Source organism: Schistocerca gregaria, chromosome 10 (assembly GCF_023897955.1).
Source record: "Schistocerca gregaria isolate iqSchGreg1 chromosome 10, iqSchGreg1.2, whole genome shotgun sequence".
Classification (NCBI taxonomy): Eukaryota; Metazoa; Arthropoda; class Insecta; order Orthoptera; family Acrididae; genus Schistocerca; species Schistocerca gregaria.
The window spans coordinates 127,875,052-127,891,146 of NC_064929.1; the positions used below are offsets into that span (position 1 = coordinate 127,875,052).

Below are 16,095 nucleotides of genomic sequence, written 5' to 3' on the forward strand. Positions count from 1 at the left end.
TCACCAATGTTAGCCCTGAATAGGGGATCATGGAGGAACTTTATAAGGCGGCTATGCTCCAGACTGAACACTGAAAGGCATAATCAGTCTTAAATGATGATGATGATGATGTTATTATTATTATCATTATTTAATTTACATGCAGCAGATAACATAGTGTAAGTAGTTGATCACAAATATTTTATTTAAAGAAATGTGCAAAATTTAAGAGCGAAAATTTAACACCATTAATATTTTATGACTGACGTGTCTTATTTGAAAGTTTTATGTCCTGGGTATTTCACAGGTTACCTCTATTCAAAATTATTGTTATCACTAGTATTCAACAATGTTCCTCTCTTTAAACTCGTGCTTTTGAAAATCCAGTGTAACTATATCATAGACCTGACTTTTCTTCGTTCAAAAATTTATATTTTTACAGGGATAGTATGTTAGTTAATGAAATATTTCAATTAGAAAATCTGAGTTACCAGAACAATTCTGCTAAATCCTGGAGATAAAAGTGCACTGCCAAAATTCCAGTATTCCAATACATAAGATAGAACCTATCATCATTTAGGCTACCTGGACATTGTTAAATCCATATTAAACAAAATAACTTCTTGCCCTAATTTATATATGTTTAACCAATACTTGAATAAAGCTAGTCAATATGAGATGCGTACTAGATAGGATTGTTAGGGGAAATACTGAAGATCCAAAGAAGAGCAGCATGTTTTGTTACAGGTTCACTAAGTAAGCACGAAAGTGTAACAGAGATTATCAGCCAAATTCGGTAGCAGATGTTGCAAGAGAGGCTCCTGCTCCACAGTGTGGCTTACTGTTAAAGTTCGGAGAGTGTACATTCCTAGAAGAGTCAACAAATGTATTGCTTACTACTATTTACATCTTTCAAAATGACCACAAAGTGGAAATTAGAGAAATTTGAGCCCACACGGATGCTTACCAGCAATTGTTGTTCTTCCAAGCCATTTGTGACCAAAACAGGCAAGGGGAGAAAAGACACTGCTTCACAAAGTACCCCCGCTAACCACCACAGGACAGCTTAGAGAGGACAGATATAGATACAGATCAGTTATCAGCCCCATCTTGTATGTTAATATTGAAAATGTAATAACTTTGTATTTTAATATTTTGTGATAACATTCCTACTTGTGTGTAGAAAACACCACAATCAGTCTGAGCCCAGCTACAGTGAAGTACAATTACATGTATACACTCTGTGATCAAAAGTGTACGGACACCTGGCTGAAAGTGTCTTACAAGTTCATGGCACCCACCATCGGTAATGCTGGAATTCAATATGGTGTTGGCCCACCCTTAGCCTTGATTACAGCTTCTACTCCCGCAGGCATACGTTCAATCAGGTGATAGAAGGTTTCTTGGGGAATGGCAGTCCATTCTTCTCGGAGTGCTGCACTGAGGAGAGGTATCGATGTCAGTCGATGAGGCCTGGCACGAAGTCGGCATTCCGAAAAATCCCAAATGTGTTCTGTAGGATTCAGGCCAGGACTTTGAGCAGGCCAGGCCATCACAGGGATGTTATTGTTGTGTAACCACTCTGCCACAGGCCGTATATTATGAATTCGTGCTTGATCATGCTGAAAAATGCAATAGTCATCCCCAAATTGCTCTTCAACAGTGGGAAGCAAGAAGGTGCTTAAAACATCAATGTAGCCCCGTGCTGTGATACTGCCATGCAAAACATGGGGAGCAAGCCCCATCCATGAAAAACACGACCACACCATAACACCACCACCTCCAAATTTTACTGTTGGCACTACACATGATGGCAGAGACGTTCTCCAGGCATTCGCCATACCATCGGAGCACCACATTGGGAACCACAATTTGTCACTCCATACAATGTTTTTCCAGTGTTCAAACGATCAATGTTTATGCTCCTTACACGAAGCAAAGCTTTGTTTGGCATTTACCGGTGTGATGTGTGGCTTATGAGCAGCCACTTGACCATGAAGTTTTCTTACCTCCTGCCTAACTGCCTTGCAGTGGATCCTGATGCAGTTTGGAATTCCTGTGTGATGGTCTGGATAGACGTCTGCCTATTACACATTACAACCTTCTTCAATTGTCAGCAGTCTCTGTCAGTCAACACGTGGGGTTAGCCTGTACGCTTCTGTACTGCACGTGTCCCTTCACGTTTCCACTTCACTATCCCATCACTAACAGTGGACAATGTTTAGGAGTGTGTATGACACAAGTGACGCCCAGTCACCTGACTAAGTTTGAAGTCCATGAGTTCCGCGGAGTGCCTCAGTCTGCTCTCTTACAATGTCTAATGGCAGTTGAGGTCGCTGATATGGAATACCTGCCAGTAGGTGGCAGCACAATGCGCCTAATATGAAAAACGTATGTCTTTGGGGGTCCGGATACTTTTGAGCACATAGCATATAATTAGTGAGTTCACATCCACCATTTTGAGTATACAGACATTATGCTGCCCAGTTCTGGAAGGGCTTTCAATTGAGTAATCTTTATATACAAGTAGTGCCATGCCGAGCTACTTTAGATTTTAGCAAAACATGGACCATGAAGGAATTATCCAAATGGGATGGAAATTGGTAGATGTGATTGCATGGTCAAACTGATGATTACAATTTCAGAAATACTGGATGCTTTATTCAAGAGAAAGGGCTTCACAAACTGAGCAAGTCAATGAAGTGTTGGATCGCCACTGGCCTTTATGCAAGCAGTTATTTGACTTGCCATTGATTCATAGATTGTTGGACATCCTCCTGAGGGATATCGTGCCAAATTTTGTCAGAAGAAATATTGAATTTAATTGATGAAAGGAGAAAATATAAAAATGCAGTAAATGAAGCAGGCAAAAAGGAATACAAACGTCTCAAAAATGAGATCGACAGGAAGTGCAAAATGGCTAAACAGGGATGGCTAGAGGACAAATGTAAGGATGTAGAGGCTTATCTCACTAGAGGTAAGATAGATACTGCCTACAGGAAAATTAAAGAGACCTTTGGAGAGAAGAGAACCACGTGTATGAATATCAAGAGCTCAGATGGCAACCCAGTTCTAAGCAAAGAAGGGAAGGCAGAAAGGTGGAAGGAGTATATAGAAGGTTTACACAAGGGTGAAGTACTTGAGGACAATATTATGGAAATGGAAGAGGATGTAGATGAAGACGAAATGGGAGATACGATACTGCATGAAGAGTTTGACAGAGCACTGAAAGACCTGAGTCGAAACAAGGCCCCCGGAGTAGACAACATTCCATTAGAACTACTGACGGCCTTGGAAGAGCCAGTCATGACAAAACTCTACCAGCTGGTGAGCAAGATGTATGAGACAGGCGAAATACCCTCAGACTTCAAGAAGAATATAATAATTCCAAACCCAAAGAAGGCAGGTGCTGACAGATGTGAAAATTACCGAACTATCAGTTTAATACGTCACAGCTGCAAAATACTAACGCAAATTCTTTACAGACGAATGGAAAAACTGGTAGATGCGGACCTCGGGGAGTATCAGTTTGGATTCCGTCGAAATGTTGGAACACGTGAGGCAATACTGACCTTACTGTGAGGCAAACCTACGTTTGACAATGTTGACTGGAATACTCTTTTTCAAATTCTAAAGGTGGCAGGGGTAAAATACAGGGAGCGAAAGGCTATTTACAATTTCTACAGAAACCAGACGGCAGTCATAAGAGTCGAGGGGCATGAAAGGGAAGCAGTGGTTGGGAAAGGAGTGAGACAGGGTTGTAGCCTCTCCCCGATGTTATTCAATCTGTATATTGAGCAAGCAGTAAAGGAAACAAAAGAAAAATTTGGAGTAGGTATTAAAATTCATGGAGACAAAGTAAAAACTTTGAGGTTCGCCGATGACATTGTAATTCTGTCAGAGACGGCAAAGGACTTGGAAGAGCAGTTGAACGGAATGGACAGTGTCTTGAAAGGAGGATATAAGATGAACATCAACAAAAGCAAAACGAGGATAATGGAATGTAGTCAAATCAAATCGGGTGATGCTGAGGGAATTAGATTAGGAAATGAGACACTTCAAGTAGTAAAGGAGTTTTGCTATTTAGGAAGTAAAATAACTGATGATGGTCGAAGTAGAGAGGATATAAAATGTAGACTGGCAATGGCAAGGAAAGCGTTTCTGAAGAAGAGAAATTTGTTAACATCGAATATAGATTTATGTATCAGGAAGTCATTTCTGAAAGTATTTGTTTGGAGTGTAGCTATGTATGGAAGTGAAACATGGACGATAACTAGTTTGGACAAGAAGAGAATAGAAGCTTTCGAAATGTGGTGCTACAGAAGAATACTGAAGATAAGGTGGATAGATCACGTAGCTAATGAGGAGGTATTGAATAGGATTAGGGAGAAGTTTGTGGCACAACTTGACTACGAGAAGGGATCGGTTGGTAGGACATGTTTTGAGGCATCAAGGGATCACCAATTTAGCGTTGGAGGGCAGTGTGGAGGGTAAAAATCGTAGAGGGAGACCGAGAGATTAGTACACTAAGCAGATTCAGAAGGATGTAGGTTGCAGTAGGTACTGGGAGATGAAGCAGCTTGCACAGGATAGAGTAGCATGGAGAGCTGCATCAAACCAGTCTCAGGACTGAAGACAACAACAACAACAACAACAACAATGAGAAGAAATAGCACCTCAGTCTATCACTCCAGGTTTTTGGGCCATACAGCAGGCGACAATCAACTTAGCATCCCACCGCAGCGTGGAATGTCTCCAGACACATCTTCACTGGTCATCGGAGCTGAATTCAAAGCAGGGCTCATCACTGAAGACAATCTTCTCCAGTCAATGAGATTCCACGCTGTTTGGAGACCCTCAGAAAGTGGTAATATACCAATCTGACTGTCACCTGCCACACCACGTGGCAACCAGTGATGACAGTTCGAGATGCCACTATATTTCATACCAGGACCCCTTTGCAATCTATGGCACCCTTGCAAAGCAGCAGTACATCAATGAATTCTTCAATCTTTTTTGTTGTCCTTCAGGACAAGCAATCCTGGGTTTACATTTCAGCAATATAATGCCAACCCACACATGTCTTCAAGCTCGTCAAACCCTACCTCTCCAGCAAGGTTGCCATATCCGGGATGGTTCTTTTGAAAGGGCACGGCTGACTTCGTTCCCCATCCTTCCCTAATCTGATGGGACCAACGACTTCACTGTTTGGTCCCCTCCCCCAAACCAACTACCCGGGTCTCCCCTCCAAATGAGAACATTTGTAGCATTATAGGAGGGGCTCTCCAACCAGTGCTAATGGGAAAGAACTTGACACAACTTTCCTCTATGTGTACATCACATCCACTGATTTCCACCCTATTTGGATAACATCTCCATGGTGCATGGTTTTCTTTCCTATTTACTTTTTTCTTCGAGTGTATTTAGATGTAAATTTCCAACTGAAGCATGGGCAATGTGTTACTGCAACTTGTTAAAACTGTATTAAATTCATCAAAGTCTATGTGGTTCACTGATTTGTCGGTTCAACAGTGATATTGGCTTCGTCATAAATATATATATATATATATATATATATATATATATATATATATATATATATATATATATATATATATATATATATATATTTAAAAAAAAAGGTTCAAATGGCTCTGAGCACTATGGGACTTAACTTTTGAGTTCATCAGTCCCCTAGAACTTAGAACTACTTAAACCTAACAACCTAAGGACATCACACACATCCACGCCCAAGGCAGGATTCGAACCTGCGACCGTAACGGTCGCGTGGTTCCAGACTGTAGCGCCTAGAACCGCTCGGCCACTCTGGCTGGCTTCGTCATACAGTATGTAGTAGTACACAAATAATAATAACATAAAATCGAGTCAATACGTTAGAGCATACATTTTAAGCATGGCAGTGTATCAAATCACACCCGGATAAGTACATGTTTTGTGAACAGATTTCATTTTAGATGAATTTGCGAGCGTTTCTTGGTTTTATTAGCAATAAATTATGTCAGTTATTACAAACTTAAAACGCGAACAATGTTTATTCACTCTAGTTGGTACTATTACATAGTAAATCCAGAACATAATTTTTTTAATTTCAATGGATAGAAGTAAAAAGTTCTGAGAAAGATAAAAACATTATTGCTCCACAGTGTTGCTTTAAAATGTCAAATTCAAGTTTTTCGTTAACTTACATTTGCCTCAGAGCGTAATATTCTTTCATAAAGCACTTCCTCACCGGTGTGTCATTGACCTCTACAGCGATTATCGCTCGAGCAAATAAAATTCCATTTCTTGATGTTTTCTAACTGATGGGAATTTAAGATCTAACTCGTGGCCCTAATATTGAAATTTGAAGATGGGATGTGTTTGTTAGGAGCGGTGACCATTGTTCACGTGTTATTCATCTCTCCATACTAAGGTAATTTTGACACTTACAAAATGTCTTTAGCAGAACCTAAACTAAGGAAACCTATATCCGATTTAACACTTCAAAAATATGCTTTTGTGTTTTACGTCGTGCCTGTTTGCGCAGTGGCAACTATTTATTCACAACCGATACAAAAGAGTTACATCTTAGAATCTGTTATTGTCCTTCAAAGTAGTCACCAGTGTTCTGTAGAACCCGTTGCCAGCGATGTGGAAGGCGTAGTATACCCTTTGCAGTGCCTGTTCTGTTGATGGCGGGAATCCAGGATCTGTTCATCTTGAGGCTTCCTTCTTGTTGAAACTGTGTGTTTGTGTATTTCTGCAGCTTCTCTGATGAAGCGGACGCGATGGTTGTTCTCAACATCCAGAACTTCCGTGACGGCGAATTTTATTGTATGGTTGCCCCACACAGTGCGTGCTCCACCACGGCCGATTCCACAGCCTGCTGAGTGACTTCCTAAGGCCCGTTTCACACTGTTTTTAGGGGTATCCGGATACTTTTGATCACATAGAGTATACGCAGCCTGTTTTTCCTCGGCAGGATGGCATCAACCAGCACGACAATGCAACGTGACACACAGGTCGCAGTGTGCCTGCGTAGTTCAAAGAGCAGCAGGATGAGTTCACTGTACTGCCTTGGCCACCACACTCCCCGGATTGAAACCCAATCGAGAATCCGTGGGACCACTTCGATCGGGTTGTTCGCGCCAAGAGTTCTCAACCTAGAAACCTAGCGCAGCTAGCCACAGCAGGAGGTAGCCTTCTCGCTTCCCGCGCACGGGGTCCCGGGTTCGATTCCCAGCGTGGTCCGAGATTTTTCCTGCTTCAGGATGACTGGATGGTGTTGTGTCGTCTTCGTCATCATCATTCACCCCCATTACGGTCGGAGGAAGGCAACGGCAAACCACTTCCGCTAGGACCTTGCCTAGTACAGCGGTGAGGGTCTCCCGCATCGTCCCCTACGCCCCTCAGGCTGTGGGACCTCATCATCATCATCAATTAAAGGACGTGTATATATAGCCACTTCGTTGCGCACAATTATTGTTTCGATTGTACTAGGGCAATCTTCGTCAGAATAAAAACTTACATGGAATACATGTACACTCCTGGAAATTGAAATAAGAACACCGTGAATTCATTGTCCCAGGAAGGGGAAACTTTATTGACACATTCCTGGGGTCAGATACATCACATGATCACACTGACAGAACCACAGGCACATAGACACAGGCAACAGAGCATGCACAATGTCGGCACTATTACAGTGTATATCCACCTTTCGCAGCAATGCAGGCTGCTATTCTCCCATGGAGACGATCGTAGAGATGCTCGATGTAGTCCTGAGGAACGGCTTGCCATGCCATTTCGACCTGGCGCCTTAGTTGGACCAGCGTTCGTGCTGGACGTGCAGACCGCGTGAGACGACGCTTCATCCAGTCCCAAACATGCTCAATGGGGGACAGATCCGGAGATCTTGCTGGCCAGGGTAGTTGACTTACACCTTCTAGAGCACGTTGGGTGGCACGGGATACATGCGGACGTGCATTGTCCTGTTGGAACCGCAAGTTCCCTTGCCGGTCTAGGAATGGTAGAACGATGGGTTCGATGACGGTTTGGATGTACCGTGCACTATTCAGTGTCCCCTCGACGATCACCAGAGGTGTACGGCCAGTGTAGGAGATCGCTCCCCACACCATGATGCCGGGTGTTGGCCCTGTGTGCCTCGCTCGTATGCAGTCCTGTTTGTGGCGCTCACTTGCACGGCGCCAAACACGCATACGACAATCATTGGCACCAAGGCAGAAGCGACTCTCATCGCTGAAGACGACACGTCTCCATTCGTCCCTCCATTCACGCCTGTAGCGACACCACTGGAGGCGGGCTGCACGATGTTGGGGCGTGAGTGGAAGACGGCCTAACGGTGTGCGGGACCGTAGCCCAGCTTCATGGAGACGGTTGCGAATGGTCCTCGCCGATACCCCAGGAGCAACAGTGTCACTAATTTGGCGGTGCGGTGCGGTCCCCTACGGCACTGCGTAGGATCCTACGGTCTTGGCGTGCATCCGTGCGTCGCTGCGGTCCGGTCCCACCTTCCGCCGACCACTGGCGACAACATCGATGTACTGTGGAGACCTCACGCCCCACGTGTTGAGCAATTCGACGGTACGTCCACCCGGCCTCCCGCATGCCCACTATACGCCCTCGCTCAAAGTCCGTCAACTGCACATACGGTTCACGTCCACGCTGTCGCGGCATGCTACCAGTGTTAAAGACTGCGATGGAGCTCCGTATGCCACGGCAAACTGGCTGACACTGACGGCGGCGGTGCACAAATGCTGCGCATCTAGCGCCATTCGACGGCCAACACCGCGGTTCCTGGTGTGCCCGCTGTGCCGTGCGTGTGATCATTGCTTGTACAGCCCTCTCGCAGTGTCCGGAGCAAGTATGGTGGGTCTGACACACCGGTGTCAATGTGTTCTTTTTTCCATTTCCAGGAGTGTATAATCACACCATGGTTTAAAACGTCTGAGCAAAAGTGGTCTCGTCAAACAGAATTTTGTGCAACCGAAGTGGCTGTGTATATGTCCTGTAATTAAATAGCGTACAGTTGCTGGATCACAATCAAATATTTAAAATATCAATGAAAGTGGCTGGTCAGCGTACATATCAGTTAATAAAATGAGTGCAGTGTCTAATCACAAGATTGGCTGAAGACACATTATCATCAGTACTGTCCGCCCCCGGTAGCTGAGTGGTCAGCGCGAGAGAATGTCAATCCTAAGGGCCCGGGTTCGATTCCCAGCACGGTCGGACATTTGACATTTTCTCCGCTCAGGCACTGGTTGTTGTGCTGTCCTAATGACGCAAATCGCCGAAGGGGCGTGAAATCGCAAGACTTGCACCGTGCGAACTGTCAACCCGACGGGAGGCCCTAGTGACACGACATTTATATTTATCATCAATCCTAAAAGTGCTTGTGCACGAAGGCGACTACAGAAAAGGCTTTGCATGTTTTAAATCGATAAAACAGTAAATAAGCAATACCTAAAAATGCAAATAAACCAAGTAATAACATAGGTGACGTATTGCGTCATTACACCAGCGTAAGTATGTAAAGTACAACATTTCTGTCCGCAGCTTGTGGTCGTGCGGTAGCGTTCTCGCTTCCCACGCCCGGGTTCGATTCCCGGCGGGGTGAGGGATTTTCTCTGCCTCGTGATGACTGTGTGTTATGTGATGTCCTTAGGTTTAAGTAGTTCTAAGTTCTAGGGGACTGATGACCATAGATGTTAAGTCCCATAGCGCTCAGAGCCATTTGAACCATTTACAACATTTGTCATTGAAATACATAAGAGCATCATACAGCAACAAAACGGTTCACTATGGGACTTACCGAGCTCATCAGTCCCCTAGAACTTAGAACTACTTAAACCTAACTAACCTAGGGACATCACACACATCCATGTCCGAGGCAGGATTCGAACCTGCGATCGTAGCAGTTGCGCGGTTCCAGACGATAGCCCCAAGAACCGCTCCGCCATCCCAGCTGGCCATACAGCAACATCGTACCATTTAATAAGGTAGTGTTACAGGCCCTTTGCTGTTCCTTATCTGTATAAACGATTTGGGAGACAATATGAGCAGCCGTCTTAGGTTTTTTTGCAGATAACGCTGTCATCTATCGACTAATAAAGTCATCAGAAGATCTTAAACAAATTGCAAACCGATTTAGAAAAGATATCTGTATGGTGCGAACATTGGCAACTGGCCCTAAATAACGAAAAGTGTAAGTTCATCCACATGAATCCGTTAAACTTCGGTTACACGATGAATCAGTCAAATCCAAAGACGGTAAATGCAACTAAATACATAGGAATTACAATAACAAACAACTAAAATTGGAAGGAACGCATATAAAATGTTGTGGGGAAGGCTAAGCAAAGAGTGCGTTTTATTGGCAGCACACTTAGAAAATGTAACAGATCTACTAAAGAGACTGTCTACACTACCTCTTTTAGAATACTACTACACGTCGCGGGATCCTTAACAGATATGTTGGCGGAGTACATCGAAAAAGTTCTAAGAAGAGCAGCACGCTTTGTATTATCGCGAAACAGGGGAGAGTGTGTCACTGAAATGATACATTATTTGGGGTGAATATTATTGAAACAAAGACGTTTTCCGTTGCTGCGGAATTCTTCTCACGAAATTTCGATCCCCAACTTTCTACTCCGAATGCGAAAATATTTTTTGACACCGACCTACATAGGGAGAAAATAAGGCAGATCAGAGCTCACATGGAAAGACATAGGTGTTCGTTTTTTCCGCACTCTGTACGAGACTGGAATAACAGAGAAGTGTGAAGGTGGTTCGATGAACCCTCTGCCAGCCACTTAAATGTGATTTGCTGAGTATCCATGTAGACGTAGATGTAGAATAACGACATGTGTTATATACCCAAAGAGAACCGTGAGCAGACTTTCACCTGTATGAGTCAACAGCAGTGATATGTGCCCAGTTTTGAGCAACGAACTGATTAACTGATATTGCGCACTCGGTCTCAACGCTTTGTATTGTGCACGTGGCAAATGTTATTAAGTGGCGCAGCGTTACTGAACAGTGCGTATGACGTTCTTATGTCTTTGAGTAAGAACGGTTTCTCTTCATAAATTTACAATTGGTGCATTATGTCATATTAGCTATTATTTGGTTTATTTACATTTTTTTATGTATTGCTTGCGTAATGTTCCATCGATTTGTAACACAGGAAACCTTCCCAGTAGTCACTCCCGTCCACAAGCATGTATTTTATTGATGACAACCTGCCTTCATCTGGCTGGTTCAGATGGCTCTGAGCACTATGGGACTTAACTTCTGAGGTCATCAGTCCCCTAGAACTTAGAACTACTTAAACCTAACTAACCTAAGGACATCACACACATCCATGCCCGAGGCAGGATTCGAACCTGCGACCTTAGCGGTCGCACGGTTCCGGACTGAAGCGCGTAGAACCGCTCGGCCACACCGACCGGGTGCTTTCATCTAACGTTGTGATTAGACACCACTCTCATTTTATCAGTTGGTTTGTGTTTGCCTCCATTTACCTCTTGTTAAACTTTCCAGTGTGCTCTACAATGTTTGCCCATTTATGTCAATTTTCTGAAGCGTTTTGGAACTAAAGATGGCTGATTGCTCAGCTGAAACTAGTAGTGTATAATTATTGAAATATTGCCATCTGGACTATTAAAAGATTTTATATAAATAATCTTTAACAATTAACACTTTCACAGATCTCTTGTCTCCGCACCGACATCGTTAAGAAACAGTACAATATGGCAAGGTCACTTGAGAATGTACGCTCGCAGTACTGGATGATGTTTCAATGCCAGTTTACCTGCACACTGGATTTTTTGCGAGATAGTAAATGGAGTCACGGATGGGAGAAACCGAACAGTTAAAACCGATACCGGTATTTTTGTTTTGAATAACCGGTATTTAGCGGTATTTATTTTGTCTCATGAAAACCGAAATATCAGTTAGCCTTAGCAGCATTGCTAAATTTTTCGTTTCTAAATCATCCTATTTTTTAAACAACGAGTAATTTTTATTGCTAATACTTGCATTGCTTCGAAATATTGCGATGTTGTAAGAAATGGAAAAAGCTCAAATGGTTCAAATAGCTCTGAGCACTATGGGACTTAACTTCTCAGGTCATCAGTCCCCTAGACTTAGAACTACTTAAACCTAACTAACCTAGGGACATCACACACATCCATACCCGAGGCAGGATTCGAACCTGCGACCGAGCAGATGGACGTGTACGGGTATGGAGACAACCTCATTAATCCATGGACCCTGGAGGTCAGCAGAGGACTGTTCAAGCTGGTGGAGGCTCTGTATTGATGTGGGGCGTGTGCAGTTGGAGTGATATGGGACCCCTGATAAGTCTAAATACGACTCTAACACGTGTTTAAGCATCCTGTCTGATCACCTGCATCCATTCATATTCATTGTGCATTCCGACGGATGTGGATAATTCCAGCAGGACAATGCAACACCCCACACTTCCAGAAATGCTACAGAGTGGCTCTAGGAACCCTCTTCTGAGTTTAAACACTTCCGTTGGCCACCAAACTCCCCAGACATGAACATTATTGATCGATCATATCTGTGATGCCTTGCAACGTGCTGTTCAGGATAGATCTCCACCCTCTCGTACTCTTACGGATTTACGGACAGTCCTGCAGCATTCATCGTGCCAGTTCCCTCCAGCACTACTTCAGACATTAGTCGAGTCCATACCACGTCGTGTTGTGGCACGTCTGAGTGCTCGCGTGTGTCCTACACGATATTAGGCAGGTGTCCGAGTTTCTTTGGCTCTTCAGTGTGGATAATACTCAGCGTGCAAGATTTGCCGCGTCTGTTCCATATGGTAATTTCACGTTGTCGTCGTACAACATCTGATGTAGTACATGATAGCACCATCCCTAGTCTGGAAGTTTTTACGAAGTGTAGCATCAATTAAGTAGAGTGTTGCATTTGCTTTAAAAAGTTAAAAACGGGAGAAGCGACAACGAATTTATGGCAAAATTTAAGTAGAAAAGTTAGACGTTTCCAGTTCATTCACAGTTACCAAAAACTGCCTGTGCCCACATAACATGCCTTTATCTGCTTGTCGCTCTTGAAAACGGAAAAATTAACACGAATAGTAGAGTTCTTCAATCGCAGATTTCCATCTTTAGCACTGACTGTTTGTAATGTTGAAATAGTGGTATAATCCTCGATTACACTGTGATTTTTCAGCAGAGTTTCAAAAAATTACAATCTATAGGAGAATAATGGTGATTTTTTATACCATTCAGCCACTTACCGCTTTTCGAGAGAAGCAGCGAACGGTGGGTGGGCTAAGTTTTCTTTTCTTTGCCTGCTTCATTTCATATTTTGATTCTGTGTATCTTGAGCCTGAGCATTCAAAATTCTTCAATTTTTGTTATATTTCTACGTTTGGCAAAGGAAATTACAGGAATAAAGATCTAAAATTGGTTATGTCAGAAACAAGTTACTTTGGGCGGTTTTAAATGTCCGGTTTAAATGATATTTAATTGACACCCTCAGCTACCGACAGGTGTTGTTGTTATACCTCGATGGAGACAGCTGAAAATGTGTGCCCCCACCGCGACTCGAAGCCGGCCAGATTGTGGATAGTTGGGAATGTGGGTCTCGCGGGAAGCGTGCAAGGGGTAAGTCCCTGCAGTCGCGCTATTCATCTGTGTCCTCGGTGGCTCAGATGAATAGAGCGTCTGCCATCCAAGGTTCGAGTCCCGGTCGGGACACACATTTTCAGCTGTCCCCATCAAGGTATATCAACAACACCGATCGGCAGCTGAGGGTTTCAATTAATTATCATTTATTCGAGAGAAGCTGCTCGCTCATCTATGATATCTGTTCTTTCGAGAACAGTTACTATCTTCATATACCAGGTGATCAAAAAGTCAGTAAAAATTTGAAAACTTAATAAACCACGGAATAATTTAGATAGATAGGTAAAAATTGACACACATACTTGGAATGACATGGGGTTTAATTAGAACAAAAAAAACAAAGTATTGCTAGACGCGTTAAAGATTCTTGCGCGCGTCGTTTGGTGATGATCGTCTGCTCAGCCGCCACTTTCGTCATGCTTGGCCTCCCAGGTCCGTGCGATATTGGCTTTTGGGTTACATGAAGTCGCAAGTGTATCGTAATCGACCGACATCTCTAGGGATGCTGAAAGACAACATCCGACGCCAATGCCTCACCATAACTCCGGACATGCTTTACAGTGCTGTTCACAACAGCTATTGTTGAGGAATGATGGCGGATATATTGAGCATTTCCTGTAAAGTACATCATCTTTGCTTTGTCTTACTTTGTTATGCTAATTATCGCTATTCTGATCAGATGAAGTGCCATCTGTCGGACATTATTTGAATGTTTGTATTTTTTTGGTTCTAATAAAACCCCATGTCATTCCAAGCATGTGTGTCAATTTGTACCTCTCTATCTACATTATTCCGTGATTTATTCAGTTTTCAAATTTATACTGACTTTTTGATCACCCGGTATATGGTTACGCAATAGTCCGGTTAAACTAAAAAAAAAAAAAAACGATGTAACCGAATACCGGTTTTCTCATCGGTATCCTCCATTCCTAAGTGGAATGTGGACATATGAATCAAACAGAAAGGGGAACGAGGAGTGATCTTAGAGGTAGGATGTTGTTCAGGGATCTCCACTTGCTGATCTCAGCATTCAGAAAAACTGAGAAATGTCGGTCGATCAACGTATTGCTGTGGCAAAACGCGCTAGCGTCTGAGACGGAATTACAGTATCAGCTAATTGAGCGCCAGGCCTTCTCTCCATACTGCATGCAGGGAACAGAAACTGAATTAGTGCAAGTCTTGCAGTACTCACCCGGGATGACTGGCTCCACTCTGGAGGCTGAGGGGATACCAGACGGCGGCTGCGGCGGCTCTTTGACCGGAGGCGGCGTGGGTGGTGGAGTGGCTGGTACAGGCTGCCGTCGCGGGGGCGGGGGTGGTGGCGGGGGTGGGGTCGCCGGTGGCTCCGGCTCTGGCGGGGGCGACGGTGGGAACCGAGGTACCGCCACAGGCGTGGGAGGCGGCGGGGGCGGACGGCGCGGCGTCGGCGGCGGAGGAGGTGGCGTCGGCGGCGGCGTTGTGGCCTCCACCTCCACTGTGGGACACACAGCGCAGCCAGTTAGCCCACCATGTGGAAGCAAGTCGCGAGTGGCTTGCTGGACGACGTGATGAAAAACAGTCACCTAACGCTGTCCTCAGGGAGCAGTAAGTGGACTTACACTGAACATGTTACGTCTGCCACAGACGGCCCCTGCCATGCAGACTACACTCGAGACACCCTTGCGTACCATACAACATACACAAGCACTTGCAGGCGCAACCAAGAGGAAAACAATTCTTCAAAACAAACAGAATTTGCTAGGGACTAATGCGAACCTTTTTCTGCAGCTGTCTCCTCACAGATACAGGGAAAGTCGGAGTACTATGCCGTCCTCCGCCGGCTTTATAATGCCAGCGCAGCAGCAGTGCAGCCAGTTCTCCACTGAGCCAGGACCAGCTCCCGCAGACCTCACTGACGCTCTTGATGAATGGTCGTCTACATGTTATTTGTTTTCTTTGTGTGTATATAGTGATTGTTCGAGAAGTGTAGTTAAGTTTCAATAAAAGAAATTATACTGAGTGTTCTACAATACTGAGTATTCTTCAGAAAAAGGGCATTGAACCATCTTCATTTAGATGTGAAAGTGTAATTCATGGTACATTCCTGATGAGTGTCACAGTTCAACTTGTGTATCGAATGTGATTACGTAGGCTTTCCCGGCGTAATAAGTCTTGAAAGTCTCTTCGGGTTTGCTGTCAGATCCTAAAATCAACTTGACTCGATATTTCGGCGATCCAACTGTTCGCCATCTTTAGGAAATGCTGCTTCTGCAGATGAGTCCCGCTGAGAACTGTGTATCGAATGCTAGGCCAAAGGCGTAAGATGATAAAGACCACCAAAAGCTGCCCTCAGGTGTCAACATGGGATCTAAACTCTGGGACCTGTAATGCAACTAGTCTTTGTGCCATCTGTACTTGTAAATCAAAATGCAGT

General features: G+C 44.1%; 1 protein-coding gene across 2 annotated transcripts in view; it reads right to left on the reverse strand.

Moving 5' to 3' along the window:
* LOC126293286 (collagen alpha-1(I) chain-like) overlaps positions 1–16,095 on the reverse strand; it is a 246,853-nt gene that overhangs the window by 154,452 nt on the left and 76,306 nt on the right. For both annotated transcript variants that reach the window (XM_049986407.1, XM_049986406.1), the window contains exon 3: positions 14,875–15,156. In XM_049986407.1, coding sequence (XP_049842364.1) covers positions 14,875–15,156 — 282 coding nt within the window. The remainder of the gene's footprint in view (positions 1–14,874; positions 15,157–16,095) is intronic.